The 27,524-nt window shown below is 42.6% G+C and overlaps 1 protein-coding gene and 1 long non-coding RNA gene across 5 annotated transcripts; both read right to left on the reverse strand.

Annotated features, from left to right (window-relative positions):
• Positions 1 to 628: 628 nt before the first annotated feature.
• On the reverse strand, positions 629 to 4,061 carry LOC307078624 (uncharacterized protein). 4 transcript variants are annotated; one of them, XM_079740530.1, is made up of 13 exons: positions 3,887 to 4,061; positions 3,690 to 3,788; positions 3,370 to 3,602; positions 3,079 to 3,257; positions 2,898 to 2,991; positions 2,408 to 2,753; positions 2,134 to 2,251; positions 1,959 to 2,050; positions 1,760 to 1,877; positions 1,484 to 1,579; positions 1,178 to 1,366; positions 813 to 965; positions 629 to 708 (listed from the first exon to the last, which is right to left on the reverse strand). In XM_079740530.1, the coding sequence occupies exons 6-10, from the start codon at positions 2,675 to 2,677 to the stop codon at positions 1,503 to 1,505; spliced, it is 675 nt and encodes a 224-aa protein (XP_079596656.1). In that variant the 5' UTR covers positions 2,678 to 2,753; positions 2,898 to 2,991; positions 3,079 to 3,257; positions 3,370 to 3,602; positions 3,690 to 3,788; positions 3,887 to 4,061; the 3' UTR covers positions 629 to 708; positions 813 to 965; positions 1,178 to 1,366; positions 1,484 to 1,502. The 4 variants fall into 4 exon arrangements, with proteins under 4 accessions (XP_079596656.1, XP_079596654.1, XP_079596655.1 ...); XM_079740528.1 differs by having other exon boundaries at positions 1,178 to 1,579; XM_079740529.1 differs by having other exon boundaries at positions 1,484 to 1,877.
• A 180-nt stretch (positions 4,062 to 4,241) lies between these two features.
• On the reverse strand, positions 4,242 to 5,366 carry LOC307077700. The gene is made up of 4 exons (XR_013811951.1): positions 5,175 to 5,366; positions 4,920 to 5,070; positions 4,450 to 4,533; positions 4,242 to 4,371 (listed from the first exon to the last, which is right to left on the reverse strand). It is a non-coding gene; the product is annotated as an uncharacterized lncRNA (long non-coding RNA).
• Positions 5,367 to 27,524: the final 22,158 nt, after the last annotated feature.

Genomic DNA, 27,524 nt, shown 5'->3' on the forward strand with positions numbered 1-27,524 from the left:
GTGCATTTCTCTCATAACTTGTCCTTAAAGTGACTGTCAACGTATGCTTTTGGCGACTGGGTTGCCATACCACAAAGGTTCAAAATAGTTTTTCATCAACCCCCAAACCTTGACATTCTTTCTCATTATAACAAGATATTTCTCGAATCTCATCCACTTCTGAAATTGTATATATGAATGAAATTCATAGTATCCGCGTTTACATGGCACATCTGATCCGCATAGATTTCTATGCGTCATAGATCTCTTCCTAAAATGTGATCCGAATGTACTGTATACATGGCAGTAACAAAAGTGTCCGTTAAGTCTCGTGCATAGAAATCTATGCGGAACAGATGTGTCCATGTCAATAAGGCTAGTGAGGTTATAGCACTATTTATTCTCACCCACCCCATCTTGAATTGAAGAGATAGATTTTTTTATTTTTTTATTTTAAACATAGCAATAACAATGATCATTTGTGTACATCAAGCGAGGCACGAAACCACACCATCAACTAAGTTGCTTGTTCTCTTGCATCTTCCTCATCCTCGCTGGTGTCTGGACTGACCAGGCCCATCGGATCACATTCCTCTTCCTCACAAACATCAAGGAGGACAGAGGCCAATGGACCTAGAGTAGTCTTATACCGCTGCAGGACCATTTGATGTCGTTCTTCCACTTCCGCAAGTCTTCTTGCCAAGAGACAGTGAAGTCCATTTTCATCTTCTACAAGTAGAGGACAGAAAACCCAACGACGTTAATATATATTGAAACATCCCCCACTAATTGAATACATTAAATGGGATCCCCAAAACTTGTCTTTAACTTACCGTATCTTGCAAGCTCCGTCTTGAGGGCCACTCCCAGGTTCTGCAACCACGTACAGTGCTGGGCCATCTCCAACACCAGGATAGGGAGCTCCTCTTCCAGCCGTGTTTTCAGCATTTCCTGGTCGTGCAGTCGTTTCTTGACCCCGATTGTTACTAATGATCCAAAATATTAAGATCAATACATGAGTATCTGGCATAACATTTAGCAATGCAACCATAATGGAAACAGAATTTAGAAATGATGTTTCTTTCCCAAAATCGTTTTATATATTACAAAACCACCATTATATTTAATATATCATTTCAGGATAGTTCACTATTCCGATATACTGCATGACATTTTAAAAGCATTGAAAAATGCATACCACTGCCATAGTCCTCCCATGGCCATATTGCGCCAGTGCTCTGTCCAGCCAAAGAGTGGTCAACCAAGGCCACATCAATCCTTTTGGAGAGGTCTGCAACAAGACTGTTGTATTTATCAATCTCCTGGAGAAGGCGCTTTTTGTCTTCCGTCAACTTTCTTCGGAGACGATGGCGAAGCTTGTTGCTGTCTAGATTGTTTAGGAGAAACGTAATATGCAGACACAAAAACCTTGCATAGGTTATATTAAAAACAATATAGATACATTGTTAGGTATACCGGATAACTCAAGAAAAAGCCTACATACCATTCTGACGGTAGAGGGTTTATTTCTGTTGCTTTAGACCCAGATGGAGACCCTCAATGGACTGCTGGAGAACGTGCAGACCCGTTACTGGGGTCTCTGTAGATATCCGTTAGGGTGAAATTAAGCTCAGTGTACTGTATTCTATACAATGCAACCGAGTTTTCTAGATTTTTGCAGCACTAATGCTTCACTGATTGTGTATTATTTTGATTACCGTTTGAACACAAATGTCTGTAAGGAAACTGCAAAAAGGCATGTATATTGTTCTGTCCTCACCGCTCTCTGCCCATTCCTTGACTTCAGCAATCCACTGTACAGCCATTGCATTTGAGCACTGCAGGTCCTTCTGCAGTTGTGACAGCCTCTCTGCCTCTTCTTCTGCCCTTTTAGATGTCTAAAATATTTACAATAATTACAATAGGAACTCAGTCTGCCTAACAACTGGCACAAAAACATACATGAATATGAAACATACCTTCACATATCTTGTGGAGAGGGCCTTGTGTAGCGTCTCTGCTTTGTGATGGTTCCAACCCATTGCATGCACAGTGAGCATGTCCACACGTGCTGGTATAAGGAGAATTACATTATGTTCTGCAATCTATGAGCAATATTAGATGATAGCATAAACTCAGACCAAAGTGACTTACCTGCTTTTGACATGTACTTTGTTGTCAGGGCACAACGGGAGAGGTAGCTGTTTATTTGCTCCACCTCCTCACCGGCAGTTGTGCCTGCTCCCTTCTGATTCCGACCACTCCATTTTATCTGTTGCAAGGATGGGTGGATTTGGGGTTCATTAGAGCCAATGAAGCAGTTGGAAAACGTGGACAAATATTATGGAAAAGGAATTCAGCTTAAAGCTGTCCATTCCTATAGTAACACATGGCGTATTCATTTGAAAATAACAGATAACAGACATACCTCACACTTGGTAGCATGAGCTCTTGCATGCATGATGCTCAGGAAGGGCTTCATTTCTGTGAGGCTCTTGAGAGCTGGAATGACCGAAGCAACTTTTTGTAGGTATGGCCAGTATTTGCATGCCACATCCATAGCAAAAAACTGTGCCTTGCTTGGGAGAAGCTCCCTTTGGAGATACATAGGATACGCAAATATCTCTCCTCGGTACATGTTAAGGGCTTTTAAAAAGGAAGCCATGCCGACACACCGCAACCTCAACGACTTCCTCATCCAGTTTAGAGGCCCGCCTAGAGGTCTCCCTTGCTGCTGCCCATTGAGAGTCTCCACATGTGCCTCTCCCCTTTATCTGTGAATATAGTGCATACACATATTGTTAATGTAATTCACGACAAAAGAGTAGGGAGTATGGAATACTTCTAGAAGTCCAGGAAATGCAATGATTCCTTTAGTAACAGAACTATTTGAGTGTTTAAACTTAGCTTAAACTTACATTCTTCACCGCCATCTGTATTGTGTTGACAAAATCAGACACCTCACTGTCTTTGGCTAGAAATAGCCCATCAAAAAAGGGAGTGTCATTAGATCTAGGGGAAAAATATATAACATCCATTACCTACTCTTGTTGTCACTTACAGTCACGACTCAATTACCAAAGAGAACTTAAAGTGCACCTTCCAGTATGGCCAAAGCGATAAAGCTTCCTGTTGCCATCTGCTGACACTGCTACCATTTCAGGTGTGCAGGCAGGGCAGGTGAAAGGGGTATCACAGCAGAGCTGGTCTTTCTCAAAGGAGGCGTATGCAAACTCAAGAAAGCTCCTCTGCAGGGCATCCCCGTTGATCTGTCCAGACTAGAAAGTATATCAGAATATGGAAAACATTTTTGAGATAGTCAAAAAAAAAAAAAAAAAATTGCTGACAATATTGGTGAGCATAATAAATAGTATTGCTGATGTCACTTACTCTTCCTGCACACAGTGTGCGATGTTCCAGCATTTTTGCAAGGGCTTGCCTGGAGAATCCAGGTGAGATCAACTTCAGCTCCTGAAAGGTGTTGAGGAGGTCCACCGTGTAGATTGTGGAAGCATTTGCAGAAGCTGGCCAATATCCACTCCTGACTAGGTCTCTCACATCAGGGGCCCACTGCTGCAGGCATGTTTGGCACACATAACGTGGCAAATGCAAATCATAACGCCCTAACGAAAAAAACAACATTAGTCATAATCATTGACACATATTGTATATTAGACTAACAGAAGTCTAAATAGAGAACTGGTTTCTACCATTGATGGTAATCAAGATGACTGGTTTCCCAGCTTCCACTGTGAAGCTAGGGACCTGGCAGGTGCAGTGCTGTGCTGGCATTGTGGGTAAAATGCGATCTGTCGAAAAGAAAAGTGAACATTCTGTATATGGCAGCAGACTGAATAAACAAGATAAGGATCAGGAAGTCTAGACAGGTAGATTTGTCAGACCTTACCTTGCTCATGTGTGGCATATATTCCAGTCTCTCCTCTTGAGATACATGTGGATGGGGGAATGGCTTTAAAGAAGCCATCCACCACGCTGTCCCTGTTGTGGAGTGGCCGTTTGCTGTGGTTATGCATGTCGCAGGCCCCACAAAACCACTGCTCCGGAAGGCACTCTCTGCACCTAAGCAGACAAAACACTCAAGTCAAGTCACTCAATTTATATGATATACTTTTTTTAGTGTACATAGATACATTCTATTATTTGATTGATGAACATCCAACCTTATAACAGCCGGCTTTTGGCAGAAGCAACACAATGGCTTGCCAACAGCCTCAGATTCCAAAAGGCATCTGAGGTGGTAGGGCCGTGCTTCCTCCCAACGGTCAGAGGCTTTCTGCTGCCTAACAGACCACGATGATGCTGCGCTTCTCTCAGGCTCAGCAGGACAGGGGCTTGAATCCAGTAGGGCAGAAAGCCTCTCCATGTTTTGTTCTGCAAATAAAATATAACCAAATGATCTACATTCTATATACAGTATTTGGATTTCAGAATTAAACACTGTATATTTACCAAACATCTCTTGAGGATTTTGCTGTGCTCTGGGTAAGGGCAAGGAATCCTCTGAAGGAAGTGCCAACACCTCAGTGTCCATGCCTGTTAAACAGTACATGACAGATTAATATATCTCTACGGCAGACACTCAAGTGCTTGCACTGCTGCAAGAAACTCATTTGACAGTAAGTACGTCAATCAAACGGTCGTACGGCACTCCCTCTCCCCCGCTCCCATGTACTTGTACTTGGAATGGGTAGAGTCAGCGTTGAAGGAGAGGGGGTAGGACCATTTGAGTTGTGTATTTTCAAAATCTGCTGGCGTTTCGCAAATCCCATACCCAACCTTTAACGGTCCAAATGTTACAAATCGACTTTGACCCACGGGAACGAAAAATCGAATAATAGAAAATTCTGACCCATCCCTAATTGCCATGGGTAATTGTTTGTCACCAAATTAAACTAATCTGAATTTGCACATAAACAAACCTGTAGTTAGGCCACTCCATCGGTCTGCACGGCCTGTATGGCCCGCACGGCCTCCACGTCTCCCTCTGGCCTTGCCGCGTCCGCTCCGTTTGGTTGAGCTCCGTGGTGAATCCCCTCCAGATCTTGCCCGATTGACATTCTCCGCAGCCTCCTGTGTGTTTAAGTCCAACATCTTGTTAGACGGAGTTTCTGAGGTACTGAAACATTCATTTCATGTACAAGTTCAAGTTCAGTTAATGTACAAAAGGTTGTTACCATGGCTTCTGCAAGGAATTGGTCATGCATCAACCCAACGGCAAGGTGTCTTCCTTCTGTGCGGGGGTCACGGAGATCCAGGTCAAACAACTTGTCCATAGCAACACAAGAGAAAAGTTACAGCGATAGAATGAATAGAACTACTGCCGACAATCGATCTTGAGAATGCTTGTAAGATTAGCAGTCCTATCTATATGTCGCTCGAGAGCAGCGTCATAGAGCTCGTAAGTTCGCCCCTTCCGGTAGGCCCCTCATGGGACCTCTGAGATCGAAAAATATGAATGGGTTTCAATGGAGAGAAAGTAATTATTTTCTGGTCCCCGTCTTTATATGTGCTGGATTACACATATTTATACGTAGCGGAAGAGTCGGAGCCAGGCTGAGCCAAAGTCGGCGCATTTTCCACATAGCCTGCATTAATAGAGTCATTTTTTAGTTTTTATAGTTTTTTATAGCTGCTAGGCGTAAAGAGTTCACCTTTCAAAGCGGGATGTTTATTGCGGGGGAGGAGCCACGGCGGCAGTCGTGATCGTAATTTCCGGTTAGTGCACCACGGAGTACTCGATTTGGAACAGCACTCACATCTGAAAAATTAACGTAGTAGATAGTACGGATAGTATACTTCCTTTAAGTATACTCATGGAAGTACAGGTATTGGAACACGGCAGCCTTAACAGCATAGCCTATTTGTATAATAAGGGAAATAATTACTTTTCCAAAGCCAAAACTTACTTTATTTTTCAAGTTTTACAAAGAAGAAATCTAAAAATCATTGTACAAGATACTGTGTGTGTGTGTGTGTGTGTGTGTATGTGTGTGTGTGTGTGTGTGCGCGCGCGCGTGTCTGTGCGTGTGCGTGCGTGTGTGTGTGTGTGTGTGTGTATAACACGCTATTTTATGTTGAAATGCGACGTAATCCAGTGTTCACGAAAAGTACACTGTCAACGTATGCTTTTGGCGACTGGGTTGGCTCTCAGATATACGTGTTTCTAACAAGATGATATCATTAAAAGTTACATAAAGTAACAGTTTAATAACACAAACGCAGGAAGCACGTGAGCTGCTAGTTTAGCGAAAGCAACCTGACGTCGTTGAAACATGCGAGCGAGCCGATCAAATCCTAATAACTATAAAACTAAAGATCAGACACAATCACTGACTAAAGATTATGCAAATAAAAAGTATATTTCTCGCTAGAAATGTTATTAGAAACACGTTTAACGGTGAATCGGTCCTAAAATATTGCATTTCCCATTCAGATAATAAAGATTAATAAAGATCATACACATTCACTGACTGAAGATTATGTAAGGAAAATGTACATTTCTCGCTAGAAAAGTCATTAGAAACGCGTTTAATGGTGTATCTGTCCTAAAATATTGCATTTCCCATTCAGATAATAAAGATTAATAAAGATCATACACATTCACTGACTGAAGATTATGTAAGGAAAATGTACATTTCTCGCTAGAAATGTCATTAGAAACGCGTTTAATGGTGTATCTGTCCTAAAATATTGCATTTCCCATTCAGATAATAAAGATTAATATAAGCTACGCCGTGTTCCGGAGCCGCGGGGGATTCTGGGAATTGGGGTTCTCAGTTGACAAATGGGGCTTTTGTTAACTTGTTTTGTTGTTAGGATACAAACGTGTCTCCCCCCCTCAACAAACGTGTCCCCCCCCCCCCCCCCCCCCTTCAACTAACGTGTGTCCCCCCCCCTACAATCATGTGTCGTCGTCCCCCTCAACAAACGTGTCTCCCCCCCGCCCCCCCCCCTCCCCGGTCAACAACAGTCTCCCCCCCCCCCCCTAAACAATCGTGTCCCAAACCCCGAAACCCGCCTCCACAGCGGCACACGTGGATACTGTAGGTATAACACGCTATTTTTTACGTTGAAATGCTACGTATCCAGTGTTCATGGAAACGTGCACTGTCAACGTTTTTTCTTGGCGACTGGGTTGCTGGGTTGGTGACACAAACCAGCACCGCAAACTTTCTCTCCCGCTTGAGATGACGTGTTTCTTTATAGTGTAACGACCTCGCCGGTGACATAATCATGTCGAGTCATTAGTTGAAGGTAGTTTTAATGGACCAAAAACCAGGTCACTGAAACCCGTAACATTGTAACAACATTGAAACCAACAGCTGAAAACCGGACCCAAACAAACCCCGGTTACCCCGGCAACACGGTCTCACTCGCGTGCAGGCCCCCACCCTCCTGTTCTTCCAAGGCCCTCCCCCAGCTGACCTAATGATTCGCCCCACACGCTGTTTGACAAGAATAACATTACAATACATGCACATAGAACAACTGGCATAACGGACAACGAAATATAATGTAACACATAACACACAAACTATTTAACTGTCCCAGGGTCGCTACAATAGATTCATGGGTCTGATTCGCCGATTTCCCATGCTGATATCCCGAAAGATTCTCGGGCATCTTCGACAATTTGGCTATAGATTGTCTCATTACACGCTAAATAATATAATTATAGCCTAATTATATATATAGGTTTTGGCATAAACATAACTAGGGTGCACTGTACTATCTGCGCACACCCTTTCTGAAGCCTCTCTCTCGCTCTCTCTCTCTCTCTCTGTACCTCCAGCTCTCTCTTTCTCTCTCTCTCGTAGCGTTTTGTGGAGAACGTTAATTGTCTTAGAACACTCCCATTCAGAATGCATTGGTTTACATTTCGTTTTGTGTAACACGCAAAAAGTCGGACTATCGTGCTCGGGAACACGCTTCAATAGATTAACGTTCGTGCGCAGGAGCACGCAATGGCGTGATACCGGGTTGTATGGGAGGTGAAAAACAGGAATATCTTCATAATCAAAGCAAAGTTGAGTGAGTACCATGTAGCTACCCGCAAAACGATCAACAAATAGCTTTTTTCTGAATCAAATAACTTTTAAGTAGCTCTTTTATTGACCAAGTAATGCGGTAGCGTCCACACAAGTTACAATTCCCAAGCATTTCTGAAGTTCCAACGCAGCGGAGCTTTTTGCTGCACTCTGAAATAAAACTGCTTAGGATCGTTTAGTGAAGCCTCCACCAGTGTTGCCAGATTGGGCCAGATTTCCCGCCCAATCTGGCAACACGGGCTATCCCCATTACGGCAGAGGGAGGGTTATTTTCCAGAGATGTGGACTCGAGTCACATGACTTTGACTCGAGTCAGACTCGAGTCATGACTTTGATGACTTCAGACTCGACTTGACAAAATTACGCATGACTTGCGACTCGACTTAGACTTGACTGCTATTGACTTGAGACTTGACTCGGACTTTGCCTCTTTGACTTGTAATGACTCGACATGTCTTGAGTCAAAAACATTTATTTTAGATATCTAACCTATTTCCCGCCTAGAGGGCTAGACACTCAAGACGCATTCACTTCCGTGAAGATGGAAAAAAAAAACAGCGAGCGAAGACAAATCTACACTTAAATAAAATCCAAACGACATTTCGATATCGTTTATACTTTATTCAGAATAACAGTTTTAGTTCCATATCGGCTTCGTTTCAGTTGGTCTCATGGATTTAAATTGACGCTGGAGGTGAGGACGTTCAGCAGTGTTGCCAGATTGGGCGTTTTTTTATCGCTCTATTGGGCTACATTTTGAGGACGTTCAGGCAGTGTTGCCAGATTGGGCGGTTTTCCCACCCTATTGGGCTACTTTTTGCAAAAGATTTTGGCGCATGCGCATATCATAACACATTTGAAGACAAACAATGAACATAAAACTGCATTGATAAGAAATGACTGTACATTAGAGTGATATGTTGAAATTATGATCAATAGCCTAATAATGACATTGTTAAGTAAAAGTACATGGTGACTTGTTCAAGACTCGAAAGATTTTGGGACTTGGACTTGGACTCGACTTGGCTTTGGTGTGACTTTGACTTGGACTCGACTTGCCTTTCCCTGTCTTGACTTGAGACTCGACTCGGACTTGACTGCTAAGACTTGGGACTTACTTGGGACATGCCAAACAGTGACTTTGTCCCATCTCTGTTATTTTCATTTTGAAATAATCGTAATTATAATGTGCAATTAAACAATATATATTACTTATGGCAAATTTTAATCTTATAGACAATAATACAGTTTTTCTCCTTTTCGGATGGGATCCGGTAAAAACATAACCCCGGCTTCACTCCTTGGCAGTTAATACATCCAATCGCACAGCAACTATCCGGCATATCGTTTTCACCTCAAAATACGAACTTTCGTTCGTATGGTAAAACTGGCGACGTCCTGGCAGATCCTTGATTAGGTTACTAAGTTGCTAGAGAACGTTGTGCTTGCCCGCCAGCCAGTCGTCGTGACGTCACGTGCAAAGTATGAATAGGCGATTTAAAAAAGGATTGTGGGTATTTTGGCTCGTTGAGGATCCATCGATGCATCCTTGAAAAATCTCGGAATTCTCAAAAAGAAAGAACGCGAAAAGGGCGCAAATTTCCGAGTGTCCTCAACATTGGAACAGTGCTTGTCGGCGTTCTATGAAGTAGCGTCCTGAGGGCAGCCGTTGAGTATGCTTCCTTCACATTGGGAAACAGCCTCCGTAGGTGCTTGCCCACCGCCGCGCGGCAACGTCCCTTAAGGTGCTTGCACGCCGCCGCGCAGCAACCGCCCTTATAACCGCCTCGCTGCCGGAGGGTACAGCGCGGCGGTGTGAAGGGCCAGGCGTTTTCAAAAGCTGAGCGGTAAGGCGAAATCTGTGCGCGTTCACGTGGGCGGCAACCGCTTCCTGGTTTTCAGCCGCTTTTGTAACCGCCTCCCCTCTGCCGCCCTTCCCTCATTGAAATGAATGGAGGCGGCGAGTTGCCGCGCGGCGGGGTGAAAGCAGCTACGGTGACCCCTCAGCAGCTCTCCGTCGGGATGTCGGATATGCAATGCAATTCGCCACCCGATCAATCATATATGTTGACTACAAACTATGTAAGCAGTGTTGTAAATTAACTTCCAAAGCTTTTCAAATCTTATTTGGTGTTTTATTGGTCCTTGAGGTGCAAAGTAAACAATGTACAAAGTAATTAAGGTGCAAAGTCAAACCGGAAAAGTGATTCCGGAAATGATTTTGTTAGAGGACCAATCACAGCCCTTGCCGTCTCCGTTGAGTCGACCAATAGGTCCATGGCGTCGACGGACAGTTAAAAAATATTGGATGTGCACGTAAGCTACGGAGAGGGTCTCAGACAGGATCTCCGGCCACGGAGAGGGCCCTCCGTGTCTACGTACAGCACTTTAACATGCACACGCATTTGAAAAGGCACCATCCAGGTGTTACTATCACAAGAGTGATAGATATAACAGAGCGGTGACACTTCCATTGGACTCCGTTTTAGCGTTTTTTGCTGCCTACTTCCGGGGTATGGAGCCTGCATAGTTCCAAAACATCCATTTACGGCGTAGGAGATCAGTCATTTCCATTGCTGGCCGTCGAGTAACTTCTGAGGTAAGTGCATTAAATAGCTACCTCTTTTGAATTGTCAACCGTCTATATTGTATCAGAGGCCTTTTATGATGCATATACTGATATTTATTTGTATATGCACAGCGTAATTATATATATATCTCCAGGGGTAAATTGCTTAAATTGCTACCTGTTTTGAATTGTCAATTCTCTATATTATATCAGAGGGCCTTTATGATGCATATAGGCCTACTGATCTTTATTTGTATGTGCACAGCGTAATTATATATATTTTTATCTTGGTAGACGACCGATTTTCAGTCATTGCCTGCTAGTTAGTCAGCTCGATTTCCCCAGCTGTGAAGGTATCACTGCAGCAGAAGTTAAAGCTAGGGTGGGTCATTTTTTTACTGTAATATTTGGCAAAACTGTCATAATAGCCAGTCAGCTATATGTTGGTGAAGTGCTCTGAGAATATCTGCTCTGCTCTGATTCTCCGTTCTTATTGGCTGTGGGACTGTCCGTTCACCTTGGCAACGACGTTGGTGCGTCCCTGCGTGACCGTTCCAGGCCTAGCAGTCTGACAGTTTTGCACTACTACGGCGACAACAAATGAATAGCAATGTCTTCATCAACGGCCCCTAAATTTCCCATTCCCCGGATACCAACAACTAACACCGCTAAGACAGCGAAAAAAAGAGGAAAGACACTTGTTGAAAGGACAGCTACTAAAAGGGAGGCGGAGAGAGCTCGAAATAAAACCAGAGTAAACATTGGCGTGGCTTATGAGCGATGGAGAGAGTTACGTGACCTGAGAAACTTAAAATCGGACGCTGAGATGGCTACATTTCTTATAGACAGGTAAGGTTCTGTAGGATGTCTTGCATCGGCCCATGGTTCTTTTTCGGTCCGTTTTATATGTTAGTTATGGCCACACTAACCTGTCGGAATAACACAGAGATTGTGCTCACACGTAGCCTAGGCCTCAACTCAACTGTGGATAATGTCCGAGTCACGTTTGTGTAAAAGCTACTTTGACACAACTGCCAAGATAAGCACAGCGAGGGAAGTGTAGCATATGATATTCCATGATCCATATGAAATGTACAATTACTTATTACACATTTATACTGACAATTGGCTCCCCTGATTTTTTTTGTTAAAGTATGACATGAAATAAACATACCTGCTGATTTGTGATTCGTTGAATCACACGGCCCTTGTTTCCACACGGGCCATGTCCTCTTGCCCTTCCCTGTCAAGACCTCCCCGGCCGCGACCTCGTCCCCTTCCTCTGCCCCTGCCTCTGCCCCTAGGCTGCCTGCCTCTAGCAGCAGGCCGTCCGCTGACCCTATATATCCCACGTCCTGTGCTGCTAGGACCTGGGACATAATCGTCCCCAGAGCCAGCTGGACTCTCTTCTTGTACACTCTTATAATGCAAAAAATTAGCGTTATTGTAGTATAATTCATCACTTCAAAATGTCAGTATATAATATTGATGACCAGGTTGCTATCTCTGGCAGCTTATGCTAACGAATTACAGTTGCAATTAGTTTGCTATCTTGCTTTGCTGATACAGCTACTTGTCTTAGGCCTACCAGCGCAATTACAATGATTTTAAGATAACACACATGGTATGTCTGTGAGTAAGATGTTGATGCTCAATATGTATTTATGTAGTTATCAGCACTAATGTTTAATTACCTCAGAATCGGACATGGTGTTTTGTCTTCCTATCAATGTAACTGAATTCACATGAACGTGCGTAACTGACGTTCGTAGGGAGGAGCTACAGCAGGTAGAGCGTGGCAGGGAGGGACCAGAGAGAACACAACGGAATCTCAGCGGCTGTTTTCTCCCAAATTACCCACCCTAGCTTTAAGTAGTGAATCTCTGACAACTTTTAATTAGTAATTGAAGTCACCAGGCTCAATAAGGTTGATTATTAAACAACGGGTTTAATCTGCTGAACCTGACGGTGTTAGCTTCGGTGTTGGAGTACTGTGTGTCTGATGCTATAGCTAGTAGAAATAAGGTTGCTTTTGTTTGATTATACCCTTGAAAAGGCTATTGGATTACATACATGAATACAAATTATTTCACACAAAAAATATAAGCCATAATGACAAGCTTTCAAATGCTATTACACAGACAGTAGTGTCATTCTTCTTTTTCAAAATGTAAGCTTCTGTCCACCCTTCCCCAACTTGGCAGCAATTTGGCCATGTGTGGAGAAACTCAGTGACCTACAGGCTATTCAAGGTCTTGTCTGATTATTTTCACTCTCCTGCAGGTGGTGGCTGGTGCTGGTGGCAGCGGCTGATGGTGCATGCGGTTGATGGTGGAGGCTGCTGATGGTGGATGCTGCTGGTGGTTGCTGTTGCTGGTGGCTTGAGCTGGCTGGTGCCGGCAAACACTGCTGCTGCAGGTCGCTGGATCTTGGTGTCGACTTCTGCTGCTGCTAGTGGTGGCGGCTTGTGCTTGCGACGGCTGTTGGTGGTGGTGACTGCTGGTGGCTGGTAGTGGTAGTGGCGGCGGCGACGGCTGCGATTGTTGTTCTTCCTTTCGACCTGATGCACTACTTTGTTTATATTAATAAACAAAGTATTTTCTTTGTTTATTAATAACTTATAATATTCCTCCCTGTTCCTTCACTTTGTTCTTGTTTTACAAGTTAGATATACACGCACACCTGTTTATACATTTGTTGCTCTTGTTCCACACATGACTAACTTTGTTTTATTTATTGATACCCCCTGGCTCTACTTTGCTGTTCTTGTTCACACTTACTGTATGTGTTATGGGCCAAGACGGGGTGAACCCAAACGCACGGCACAAATGACAACAGGACGAGATTGGTAGCAATTAACCAGTTTATTGCTACACAGAGGAGAATGTTCGTGGGGATGCGGAGTCCGCTGACCGGGTTGTCTGAACCGGAGTTGGTGGGTCAGGTAGATTGCCGAACAGGTAGTCACCCTCGATGGTTCGGAGGAACTGGTAATCCGGCAGGAGAGCAGAGTCGAATGACGGACGTGATTACGATGACTGAGGAGGAAGACAACTGAATCAGGAATGGAGACTCGAATAAGAATAACTGGAACAGGCAAGAGAGGTCGGAGGATAACTTCACCAGGTAAGTATAGCTGACGATCTGGCGACGAATGGTTGAATGACTGGGGAAGATATGCAGGTGGATGTGATTGGTGATGATGGTCAGGTGCGGGTGATCAGCGTGGCTGGGTCGGGGAGTTGAGCAGGCCACACCCCCGTACCTGAAACAGAACATGACGACAGAGACAGACAAGACTAACAGAAAACCAGTGGCAGCTAGGATCCGGTAGGAGAGACCGTGACAGTATGTTTGCTTTGCTTCCTTAGTCATACTTGTTCCCACTTGTTTTGGGTTCCACAAACCTCAGCCTGAAATATGTGGAGAGGATTTTTTTCTAAACACTCAGCATCTCAAACACTGGGTCCAGCTTTACATGGTGCCTCCTCCTTTGCAGCGTGCAGATATTATGCAGTGGAATCTGCATTTGCTGTAGGGTTTTATAACCAGTGGTCCATTTTATTTGTATTGCTTTATTTATTGTCTCCTTTCCTCACAGTACTCCTCGCTTGTTAACACTTGTATATACACAATATTCATCCCTGTTCCTTCACTGTGTTCTGTTGTTCAACAGAACACAGACACACACACACACACACACACACACACACACACATTCTTGTCTCACTCATTGTTAAATAAAAAAAATGCTATTTAATTTATCCAAGCGTGATGATTAGTTGTTCTTTAATATATTTGATACTTTGTGTATGGCTTAATCTTAAAAGTATCATGGTTGTGTGGTCAGCTCCTGCCTCATCAGAAGAAGTTGCCTGGAAACTAAATGCTAAATGGACTGTTGCTACTCTGCTTTCTCAATCGCTCTCTGACCACGGGTAAGTGAATCGGAATTACAAGCAAAATCAAGGAAATCCAATGGTCCAGTTGCGCAAAAAAAACATATTGTATCGTCTTTGATTTCAGAACAGATGTAGTAAGGTAAAAGTTAAGGTTAAGCCACTAGTGCTACCCATGCTAACACCAACGTGAAGCTTTCCCTCAAGCTCAAAAACATATCCAAGTAGCTTTCAGTGATCACCCTAACTCTCCAAATGTAAAACAGACATTTACAAATATGCAACAATAGTCAGAAAAGTACTTGGGTATGTTTTTTAATTCATATTTACCATTCAATTTTGCAATCGCTGCTGTCAGTCCCATAGAAGAACATGACAGCGCGGCATGTTTTGGAACTATACAGGCTTACATGAACCACGTGACCACCCTGCCGCGAGATCAGAGAGTGTCGCAAGTCTTCTCTCTATGGCTCTGACAGTCACCGTTGCTGTGAAAAAAAAAAGAGCTGTGCAAACCCAGCTATGACTATTTTAATAACCCCTGTCTGGCAAATCAGAAATGCTAATGCAATAACCAAGTTTATTGGTGTTTTCATTGCAGCTGATCTACGGCCATTCTCCGTTGTTGACAAACAAGCAGTTCTTTAAATTTCCCGCTTAGCTATGAACCGTAACGTCCTGTACCGTACCGTGACTTCAAAACCGAGGTACGTACCGAACAGTGACTTTTGTGTACCGTTACACCCCTAGAGGATAGCTGTGAAAATTAGTGACTAAATTGTAATGTTTTACTTGGTAACGTTGCAGAACATACATGTTACAAGTTCCAGTTTACTGCATGGACTGGAATGTATCTATTACAAATTATATGGTAATAACGTGGCAACACCATGGAAACAAACGGCTTCTTACCCATGTAAGAAAACTAACTATGCAAGAAAAAGTAATTTATTGGAAAGTACTATGCTAATTTCTAGATAGTACATCATTAAACTTTTATGCTGTTACCAACATAAACCTTGGATAACTACAAGTGTAACTTGAATTAAAGGGTGTTTCTAAGAATTGGTTGCCTAAATTCTTAGAAAGTACACAATAATATCTGAGTTATTACCAACCTAAAACAGTTACAACTACACGGTACTTAGTTGAGTTGATGGGTAATAGTGGAGGTTTTACTTAGTACTTCAGCTGTAATTCCTCTGTACCTTCTTATTACCCAGTAATACACTATGATATACCATATATTTACCAGGTAATTCCTCTGTATTTACCTTCTTTTTACCAGTGGTAATTACCCAGTAATACACTATGATTTACCGGGTAATTACCTAGTAATTAGGTGACTGTAAAAGGAAGGGTTACCTATTAAACAATATTTACTGCAGACCATAAAGGGGCATAAAGTACCATTAATTCAAGGAGATGCAGCAGGTGCACATTAAGAAAGCCTTTGATGAAAAACAAGTGAAAAGTATGACGCAAAGGTTTTCAAGCAATTTGCATCTGATTTCAGCCGCCCCCCTTTCATTGTGAAAGCCAGACCTAGCGTGCCTCTTCAAAACATAATTACAAGTGTGGTGCTTCTTGTCTAACAAGCCGCATCTCACCCTTTGGACCTTCTACAACTACATGCAGAGGAAGGTGAGGACCATCCATAAGACATTTGCATTTGAGAGGGAAGGGCATCTATTATGTACAGAGGTTGTGAATAGTTACAAACATTTGTCCATCAAGTAAAAGGGCCATATGAAAGAAAAGAAAAGTGGTACAACCCGTGAAAAGGGCATCACAAAAGTATAATTTCAAATTCTCAATTCAATATTTCATGTCAATGAGGAGAGATGTTTTTTTGTCCATGGCAATATTATAAAAGGTTTGACAAATTTGGCTGGGAGCCAAACCTTGGTTGGGTCAAACCTAATCCCCAGAATATGAGAAAGTACATAGATACTTACTAATACTTGGAGCAGGGCCATGCCCAGACCTGTGAGGGGGCAGTGCTACAAGCTAATTAAATGGATCCCCCCTCTGACGGGATTTCAGAAGAGTCAACAAGCAAGAATATGCCGCTATAATGATGACCTCTGAGCTAGCCAAGACTTATTTTCATATAAACAACAGTGTCTACCATTCAACAACAACAACAACAACAACCATAAAGCTGTTATTATCAATGAACAGAGGGACACTTTAACCAATGAAAGCAAAGGGGCAGCGGCCTAGAGCACTGTAACCAACCCCCTGGGCAAGTGCCTGACTTGCCCAGGGGGTATAACTGTTGCCCTCTATATGAGGCTGTTCTCTGTTAAGCTCAGTGGATGAGGAAGAAGTCTGCACCTTAAAACACGTGGGGGCAATTGCCCTGTCGCTAGCTTAGCCACTTTTTAGAGGTTAACACGGTTTTAAACTCAAGAAGTCACGTGACGTCTTAAGCTCCATTGCTGTGTCATATGTACTTGTGGTTTAACCTGCAGCTGCGTTTTACCTTGATCTCAACTGCTGTGTCTTCAGAGAAATTCACATCAGACACTAGAGGGCGTATTTTGTGCGTGTTAGTCTAATCTCAAAACTTTAGAAGAGACTAAACCAGTTTGCAGGATGAAACAAGGCGCCATCATAACCGACACACATAGAATTAGTTTTATAAATTATTATTAGGTCTGATACATTTACACTTATTACACCAGATAGGCCTTCAGTACAATGCAGGCTACAATATAGGAGTTGCTTAAAGTGCCCAACCAAAAGTCTACAAAGAACAGATTATTTGTATGTAAAAAAATAAATGAACGCACAGAGGATCATACCATTCAACGAAACATAAAAAGGTCAATGCTTAACTAAAATGGTTAGCAAAAATGGCTTTTGAAATGCACTTCCTGCTAGATCAGCAGTATCGGGCCCAGCAGAGGTATTAAAGTCTGCAAGTTCAAGGCCTGTTGGCTGAGGGAAACGGGGCTCATCCCAGTCGATTGCCAAGTTGTGGAGGGCTGCAGAGGCGTCTATTATGTTGCTTGCCCTTTGTGGTGTGGTCCGTAGGCCAAAGGACAGGCAAGCAAAGCGAGTCTTTAGCACGCCAAATGTTCTCTCAATGCCACAACGAGTCTTTTTTGTGGCTTTCATTGAACCGGGCCTCTGCTCGGGTCGCTGGCCTCCGAATGGGTGTGAGGAGGTACCGCCGCAGAGGATAGCCCCGATCTCCAAGAAGGACTCCACCGTAAACCCCCTCTTCAAATTGATCCTTGAGGTGGCTGCTGCTGAAAATGCGTGCATCATGCACACTGCCGGCCCATCTCGCCACAACATTGCGAACGCGCATGTTGTTATCGCAAACCATTTGTGTGTTTATTGAGCTGTATCTGCAATATCAGAAAGGGTGCACTTATTAGTATTACTGCAAAACGTCTACTCCACTATCTGACAAATTAATATTCAATTCACTCAATTAAGCAGACCAAATATCAGGCGATGTTTGTTTCCTTACCCACGTCTATTCGTAAAGGCTGGATCGTGCACGGTGCCATGGAAAACGACTGGAATGTGGGTGCAGTCCACTATTCCAATCACCCCAGGAATACTGGCACAAGCGTAAAACGCTGTGGAGATGTCTCTCTGCTCAACCTCATTTTCCATGGCTATATAGTTTGAGTGAAGGGCGGCGATGGCACACGCCACCCTATGCACCACACAGCAAACCCTGTGCTCTCATGGACATTTATCATGTCACCACAGCAGCGGAGAAACGTCCCCGTGGCAAAGTACCGTAGAGCCAGGAGAACTTTGTGCGCTACTGGCACAGGCATGTTCCCTCTACCTCTGGACCCAAGTTGATCTGCCAACAAGGCAATAAGGCGCCTCACCGCTCTTTTGGACAGACGGTACCGACGTTGGAATTGTTCAGCATTGTATCTTCGAAAAGGGGCACGAAGTAGCCTCTACCGTCTGCTTATAAAGCGTGCTGCTTGCACTCTGCGCACCACCATCACATTTTCGTTTAGGGCATCCATGACTGAGAGACTAGCACAATGACCACACAATTTAAAGGCCACTCCCAAGGTGTTTGCAATCATCAGTCAGCCCAGAATTAATGGCAAGTGAAGTGATTTCAAACACAATTCTGCAAATTGGTGACCTCATTGATTGAATGGTCAATTGCGACCAAAATTGCTAAAATGCATACTAGTGTGATAAAGTGAGACTGTTTTTAAGATGTAGGCTTGTGAGAGAGATAAGCATCAAGATTAAAAACCCCAGTTGACCATCTAGTGCTCTTACGCGTCAATTTCATTTGATATTGTTCTTCAGCCTATATACGAATAAAAGTTTGAATTATCCATATTGTCATATATTTGGTGCAGAAAATCAAGTCTCTTTGTCATGGTATAGGACAGGGTTATAGGGTTAGGCTACACATCTCACAGGCTAGCTTTTTACACAGAAAAAGGAAGCTTTTTGCAAACCTCTTTTTTGCGGGCAGGTGCTTTGGAGATGACCAAAGGTCGTAAATTAGGAACTTAGAAGGAATCCCGCACACTGCCATTACGCAAGCAAATATTTATTAAAAATAATTACAACGTTTCGGTCATGGACCTTCAAGTAATAAAAAGCACACACACACACACACACACACACACACACACACAAACACAATCAATTGTCGCTAGAACTTTTGCTGCTGGTCAGAGGTTGTGAATCGCCATGCTGACGTAATTTAACTCTTTAATAGCGCATTTTTGCGCAATACGCTTTCTTTTTTGCTTGTAAAGCTCTCTTTCGTTCACCGTGCAGCTCCTCATCACGGCGTGCTTGGGCCCTGATAAGCTCCATCTTCAGCTCATGTTCCTCCCGGCTCATGTCAAGCATATGCTGCTCAAAGCGGGGCAATGCGCGTTGGCGCACAGCTCGGGCCATTCTCTCCGGAGCCGGCTGGCCTGCGTTGCTTCCCGAACTTTCCCCATACTCAGGCTCCCTAGTTGGTGGTGGGGTGCCCTGGGCTTCAGAACTTGATGCGCTGGTGGGTGACTGGTTTTGGTCTGGCTGAGCATCGGAAGCAGTGATGGCGCTGGAGGTAGGTTGGGGAGCTTGCCTGTGGATCTCGGTGGAAACACTGCTGGAGGATGCAGGTCTTGGTGGCCGCTCGCTTTGTCTTACCGAGAGACAAAGAGTCTCTAGAGATGGTGAGAGTGGAGTTGACTGATGCCCTGGAAGTCTAAAAGAAAGATATCAGATATGCCATATCAGTAACCTAGCCTGTGCACTCACACACCAAATAAGAGAAATTATAACAACTTACCTGATTGGTGTATCCGATGGACACTATCACTGTCGTGCCCTCTCGTGCCCTAACCCTCTATTGCACTTATTATATTTGGCATGAGCAGTGATATTTCACGGCTCACGGGGCCCAGGTCTTGGTCGCGCTGCTCAGCAATAGCTTTACGGGCTTCTACTTTCAAGCGCTTCCATAGATTTTTTAAATGTGCCGGGCTGCTCGGTCTTCTGCTGGGAAATCTACAGTTGAATGTGTTTGACAGATTATCCCAAACAGCCTTTCCTCGGAGCGTGGTGGTGGTGTCTTTCCTTGGATTTTCCACCGTGTCCACAACACCTCGAATGCAGTGCAGCAAATATAATTTTTGCTCCTCGTTGTAGTTCTCTATCCGCGACATGTTCATCGACATGATCCTAACTCTCCTTCTCCGAGAATTGAAAGGCGTGACATTACCCTAATTACTTGCATAGGCCTATTAGTTTGTCTTCAATTAATTAAGTAATCACGTTTGCATACACACACCAAGAGAAAACAACGACTAAGTAATTGATTGACGTAGGTGAGGGCAGATTCCAGACTCAGATTTCCACAAAAAGTAGCCTAGACTTTTTCATAATATATGTCAACATTATTAGCGTTTTTATTTATTATAGTTTCATTATATTAAAGTTCAATTTACATTCCCATTAAGTTTTTGTTGGTAATTATAGCACAAAATGCATCCACCATTAAGTTAAGACTGCATCTGCTGGGGTATGCTAGAAATCAGAGTACTTCCGGATTCCAAGCAGTTTAAACCGAGTCAGCTAGGAATCAGCTGATCCTGTACGAGTCGTTACACAGCAATCACGTTCAACCTTGTGCGCAGCTGTGTGTTAAACTCCAAATCCTCAGTTTTAAGGAGTACGGTTTTAAAGCGCAGCAATGCTAACTGACAGAGCAATTGGCCCGTCTTGTTTTTACGAGACAGATTTCAGACATTTACACAATACTCATCAACATGGAATTTCCTTATCCGTATTCCCTTTGCAACATCAAACCCTGTGCTTGCTTTGGTATTAAATAGGGATGAGTTTTTTGTTTTGTTGTCATTCATATCTAAAGGGGGTTATGTTGGGAACGGGGTGTAATTGAAAGCAGGTGGAAGTAATTTTGTTTTCATTGGCCACAACAACAATTTGGTTGTAGTTTGTAGCTTATGCTTCCAATGTTACATTCTGTCAGAAAAATATCTGATGCCTGTTTTTTTCCCGACTCCATTTAATTTGCAAAATTGATGTATGCAGTTGGTTTGAATACAGCCATATGGCCTTTTTGGTGAAAGGTACCACATTTATGTGTAGGTGTACAATCAGCAGGTCGTTAGCTTTATATATTATTACAAGATGCCTGTATTATGCTGTTTCTTGTGTTAGGGTTTAGATGTGTTATGGATTTTATACTTAATATGCAATTTGCACCTTCTAGACTAGAGGGGTATTCCATCAACCAAGCTAAAGGCATAGCCGGGCTTATTTCGCTTAGCCTCGCTACTTTCAGCTAGAGGTGCGTTCCATTAATGTGACTTAAGGGAATCTTCGATATTTAACCATGGCAACTTATCCGACCAAACTAACCTGGGTTGCTCAGGAGTAACCTATGCTAAAGGAGGGTTAAAGGAAGCATCAAGGGTCATTTCCTAAGTATTTTTAGAATTCGAACCACCTTTCCTCCAACAACTTCCGGGTCATCTCGTTAAGAAAGGAAATTTCCTATGCAAAAAAGAGAATTCATAGAGGCCCCTGGTTGGTAGCAGGCTAACTGTCAGGCTTACTGTCAGGCTTACTTAATCTGTCCCATCTGTCGGCAACAAATGTAACATCAGAGGGTTCTACCAACCCTAGCCCTCAAGATTTTGTCATAAATGTACATATATGAAGTACAAACAGCGTATATTTTAACTAAGGGTCTAAGATTAAATGATGCAAATAAAATAATTAAATGAATTGCTATCTATTAATATCGTGGATATTTTCTCAACACACTTTTATAGTATTCTATGTATTCCATTGGACTTCTGAACCAGCAGTTGGGTGAGTGGTCTAGCATTTGCCCTCTAATATTGGGGACACAAATTTGCATCCTGGGTAAGTCATTGAAATTCTCCCTTTGGCTTTTTTGTAATTTCCTTCAGAGAAATTGCAATTGACTTTTTATATAATAAATATGTCTTACAATATCCCTAGAACCCTAATATAACTTGCAAAAACCCATGGTAAAGTTTATGTTAGTATTAATGTTACTGATAGTGAAGCATTTGTCCCAATGACAAAGACACTGCTGCATGGGAAATTGCAGCCAAATAAATTCCATACAGGTGAGTTTCTCGGCAGACAGCCTAGACCACTTCTGTTGAGAAAAATACTATGTCAGGCAATTTATAATAATCAAAGAAATGGAAAAGGCATGAAAAGTTCTTTGATTTCTCCAGTAATCCTTCCTAAAATACTAATTGCATGGGGATTGAACCCCGGACGACAGAGTGCAAGCCGATTCATTACCTCGAGACTGTCTCCCTGTTTTTAAATAAATGGATGTAATTTTGACAGATAGTCTCCCTATATTTGTAAATGGTTATGGTGTTCCCTTTTTGAGGTAAGCTTGTACTCCTCATAGACCTCCACAAGCAGCTTCTGTTGGCCGCTGGAAAAGATCCCGCTTGGTCCTTTTCGGACATTTGATCCATGACTTTTCATTCACGGTTCTGGACTGGTTACATATCTCGTGAGCACACGTAATTCACGATAACGTAAGCCTTGCTTGAACTACCCTGAGCAAGGTGTGGCTGAACTGCATTGATGGAATGGCTTTAGCCTCAAGTGGAAGTTGGCGTTAGTTCTAACCAGGCTTAATAAACTAAGCGCCGCTTTCGTTAGCGACTTTGATGGAAGACCCCTCTGGGTAACAAGACTGTTTTGGATATGCAGTGAGAAGAAAGTATGGATTTTGTACTGTGAAATGTAATCCATAAGCTTACCGAAACACAAGTCATTGGAAAACAGTGCAAACAGGGACCATAATTTGTAAAGGAAATTCACTTTTGTAATTTATTATGTGTTGGATACAGCTTACAATGCAGAGGAGGGGGGCAATCTTGACCTAATCTGCGTGAATTCTCACTCAATTGTCACATAAAGTTAGAATCTGCTGTCCACTTTTGACGAGGTAAATTAAGTAATTGAATCACTCTGCCTTCCTAGAGCTCATCACGTTTATATTAACCTTACCTATCATAAAAGTCTTTGGGGTTTGTCAGCTGTAGATTGCTGCTTGATTAAACACGCTTCAGCTGCCACAGATTCTGAATACCTGGCCAATCACGAGCTGAGACGACGCCCTGTAGAAATCTGAATCCAGAGCGCCTGTTAATTATTTTTTTTTTTTTTCATTGTTTGAAGGGATTGCTTTCCAGCTGCTGCTGTGTGTGTGTGTGTGTGTGTGTGTGTGTGTGTGTGTGTGTGTGTGTGTGTGTGTGTGTGTGTGTGTGTGTGAGGTTAAAAAGAGCGCATGTATATTGTGATATACTGCTGTGTTGGATCTGCACACACACACACACACACACACACACACACACACACACACAGACACACACACACACACACACACACACACACACACACAGCTCCGAGGAGTCATTATTTTCTTGACGCTACGCATTTGCCTGTTGGGTTGTATTTGTAAGACAGTGGTTGTTTTCTCTCTCCTGAAATCCGTGAAACCGTGTTTGTTTGCATCAGCCGAGGCTTTACTCCATTATATCCATTATGTTTTTGGGGAAAAAGGACCAATACAGCTATAATATCAGCCCCCTGTCATGTGCTTTACTCTGCATCAGCAACCTTTGAGGTCACCCCAACAATTTTGCCCTCTGGAGGAGAAAAAAATCTGAAGGCACAGTGTGAGTGAACTCGATAGAGTTACTGCCTACGCCTTCAGACAGCTGTGAGCAGAGTGAACATCTCAATGAATGCGGACAAACAGTTTTGTTGTCCATTGCTTGTATAAATCTCCTTTTTGCAGTAATGAATACGCAAGCCTCTTATGCAATGGCCTTCTCTAACTTTCAGCTCCCTTGGTTCCGAGGTCATATGTTGGGGGGGGGGGTCAGCTGCCAGCGTAGCACACCAGCAATGGCCTCACGTACTCTTGTGTTTAACTGTGAAATGATTGTCTTCAGTGCGCTTGCCTTATTTAGTATCATATTTTGCGATCATATTCTAAGAAAAGTGTTTGCAAAGAAAAACTGCTAAAAGAACAAATGATTGATTTATTAAAAGTCACCAAATGCGCAGATTTCACAGACATACCTGGTTCTTCATAACAGTGCAGAAGGAAGATCGTTTGTTTATTGATGTGGTGTTTCGTGGTGGGAAGTGGGATGATTGGTCACCTTATGCCGAACACGTAGGTCATGTTGATACCCGAGAGAAATCAGGGCTGTACAAACATTTCTGTGCATAAAACAATCCCTATTCTTTTCCTTTTTTTACTTGAATAACAGTTAATTCTTAACTTCCAGGATTTGTTTTCTTCTTCAATCTGATAACCTGGGGGAGCTGTATATCTTTGTGCTAAATGCTTTAGAACAAAAACAGATGTGTAAATCGATGTGTTGAGTGCAATTTTCACCCCCTAAATTCTGGGGGTTGTCTTGTCGATAAATTGCAATAAATTGTTCTGCATGCAGGGAGCTATTTGTGTGCATTTGACACACAGACAGGGTTGTGTGTATTACAGGAGGGCAAGTTGTCTAAATGCCACAGTCGGGGAAACAAAGAGAGGCAGCACACAGCCATATCCCCATTAGCTCATTAATCTTCCTCAACTGAATCAGGTGTGTGTTATAGTTTTAAACAAATACATCAAAGGTATCTTTCATTCCCGTCCAGTTCCCTGGCAGAGCCTTTTCCTCTTTTTCCATCGCCCTTCATCATCTCTGTTTCTTAATCGTAACCGTGGAAATACACTTCAGCTTTAGCCTTCAGCTTATTGGACTGATTTACAACGAGTTAATGAACCATTTGTATTCCTGTGTTAACCATGAAGGGCCAGTTATGCTTTAAAGACCGACAGGAATAGAAGCACAGGTCTTTACTCTGAGAAAGAAAAAAAAATCACACTGTCAAATTTTACGGCAATTTCTGGGCTTGAAAGATTAATGTTCAAGTCATCATAAAACTACCTTTTTCTTGTAACAGCCTCTTAATGCAGGCTCAAATGCTCCACAAATGGTAATATAGCATGGTAATATTCCTGTCCACCTCCTTAGTATCCGTTTGGCTTGTACCCCATAGCTGTATTGCAATCTTCTTCTTATACACTACTAAGCACTAATGGAGATAAATGAGCAATTCGCAAAAGTTAAATAATTTTGAAAAAAAGTGGATATGGAATGGTCTGGAAGGCCCCAGAGGCAAATAACGCTTGGAGACTTGTTTGAACGTCTTTCTAACATAATCAAATGACAAAATCGAATACAAAGTATAGTTAAAAGGAATCTATGAATATATATATATTTCAAATGATTATGTGTCTGTATGTATAGATTTATTAATTAAGCAACAATACAATTGATGAGTAAACATATTGTTTGTGAAAGGGAGTTTTATTTAATCAGAACTATGGTAAAATTGCTTATTCAAGTGGCGACAACTCTTGCATCTCCTAGCACTGGTCATTACAGCATGAATAAATGTGTATTTAGGGCATTGATGCCGAAAGACACAATTCTGCAATATGTATTTGTTTTCTCTTGCCTTTAATAAATAAAATGATGAGCTCAGTTCAACAACTGGCCGCCGTTAACATGAGTGATTTTGCCATTAAATTAAATGCAAAGTGGACACAGATGAAATGAGTTCTGGACCACTTCCTTGAACACTCAGACACACTGAATACAAATATGCATCCATTATATTAAGGAGCAGAAAGCTTTGCTAATTGAATTCAAAGTCCATCAGCAGAAGCAGCAATTGGTGCTTGCTAATTGGCTAATTCCACTAGAGTGGACATGGCGAATGGGAGCGATAACAAATGGCCAGACACGAAGAAAGGATGTGACAAAGTGTCATCGCTCATCAGATGGCCTCTGATCAGACAAATCGATTCTGAAAATATCACCCAAGCCTGGGGATCTTTGAAATGGAGAGAAAGTGTCCAAAAAAATGACACCAACACTGGCACCTGATGTCAGCACTACGGAAATCAATAGGCTGACCCATGGGGGTTTACAGTCACATTTGTGAAAAACAAAATAACTGTGACTTTAAGAGGGATCCCACAGGCTTTTGACGACATTGTATGAGCAGAAATGGCAAGTAACTGACCAGGAAAACGAAGGTGTGTTGCAAACATTTTTTTTTAACTGTTTTTCTTTTTCTTCTTTAGTGAATCATGTAGCTGAGAGTAACTGAAGCTGCGGAGTACATGCACCCTTGTACCTAATCACCTGATGGATTGCCTTCAAAGGAGAGAGTGTCTTTCATGCCCCTACGACTTCTCTCCCTCTTAATTTATTTGGTACACACAGAGCGCACGATAGGCCTATCCTCAACCCTAAACAGCACCCGCTAAGCCCTCTCAGACTTTGCAGTGCGTTTCCGCCAAAGTCTGTTTGACCCTGCAAACTTCTGAACAATGCACATGAAAAGACTGCAATGAAAGCCATCATATTGCTTGAAAAATAACCATTACTGGAACATGGCATTTCTAGAGCTTTGATGAGAAAGCCACTCTTATACCATCCTGAATAATTATTAGAGAAGGGGCTGCTATTTTTTCTTTGGTGACTTGCTTCAGAGTTTGTTAAGATATTTAGGCGCTGTAGTGTTCTTGAAGGAGATTTCACTTATGTGAGAAAATTGCTTATTTAAATATTTTATTCATTTATTATATGTGCCTGAAAACATAACAATAATTAGGGCATTACCTACCAGACAGGACACTCAATAAGAGGGCTGTTTAAGGTAGGGTAGTTTAAGGTAAGTGAGTGCAGGGTAAATCTGCCATCTGGGATACCTCTCAAGGAGACGTTATTTTATGTCTGAATTGCACTTTGCTTTAATTATATGTAGCTCATCTATGTTATAATTATTTATAATGATTATAAAGGTCAGAGTTCTGCCAAAGCCCCAACTATCTTATCCACTCTGTAATGAATTCCTTAGGCCTTTGTTAATGTTAAGTGTTTCACCTATGCTTAATTTATTCTGTTTTTGTTTGTTGATTAATTTTATTTGAGGAGCAAAAAAGTTTTTGTTGTTCTGCATTTCAGGGCAGGCAGGTTCAGTTGGGACTCTCTAGGTAGGCCTTATGAACAGGGATAGGTTTAAAGTTGTAAGACACAAACACAAGACACAGGTACAGGAATTGAGAGAGAGACCCGATGCATTAGCCGAGGGAAGGAGAAATACAATGAATTTAAAGTTGTATTAAGGCTGACGGACGAGGACCTCATTGAAATGTATTGTGGACGGGGTGGGATGAGGATTCTATGCAGAAATGCTGATCAGCAAGCTGCAGCTGAGTAGATAAAAACATATTCTGCAGCAGAGGGGAAGAAGGGGCCTAGGGTGGGACATGGATTCAGGGTGTGATATATAGGGGACGCACGGATATCAGATGGGAAAGGGATAAAGGATAGCTTGAGGGGGGGAGAGGGGAAAGAAAGAGAATCTATCTTTGAGGTAAATGGT

This window comes from Pollachius pollachius, assembly GCF_949987615.1.
Source record: "Pollachius pollachius genome assembly, chromosome: 7".
Lineage (NCBI taxonomy): Eukaryota > Metazoa > Chordata > Actinopteri > Gadiformes > Gadidae > Pollachius > Pollachius pollachius.

Bases quoted from the DNA above. Each gene is read 5' to 3' on its own strand.
- LOC307078624 (XM_079740528.1), bottom strand. From the start codon at position 4,013: ATGCATAACCACAGCAAACGGCCACTCCACAACAGGGACAGCGTGGTG. The intron at 3,258-3,369 runs GTAAGTGACATC...TATACTTTCTAG, and splicing joins GCACACTGTGTGCAGGAAGA to TCTGGACAGATCAACGGGGA. The intron at 2,992-3,078 runs GTGCACTTTAAG...TTTTTCCCCTAG, and splicing joins CGCTTTGGCCATACTGGAAG to ATCTAATGACACTCCCTTTT.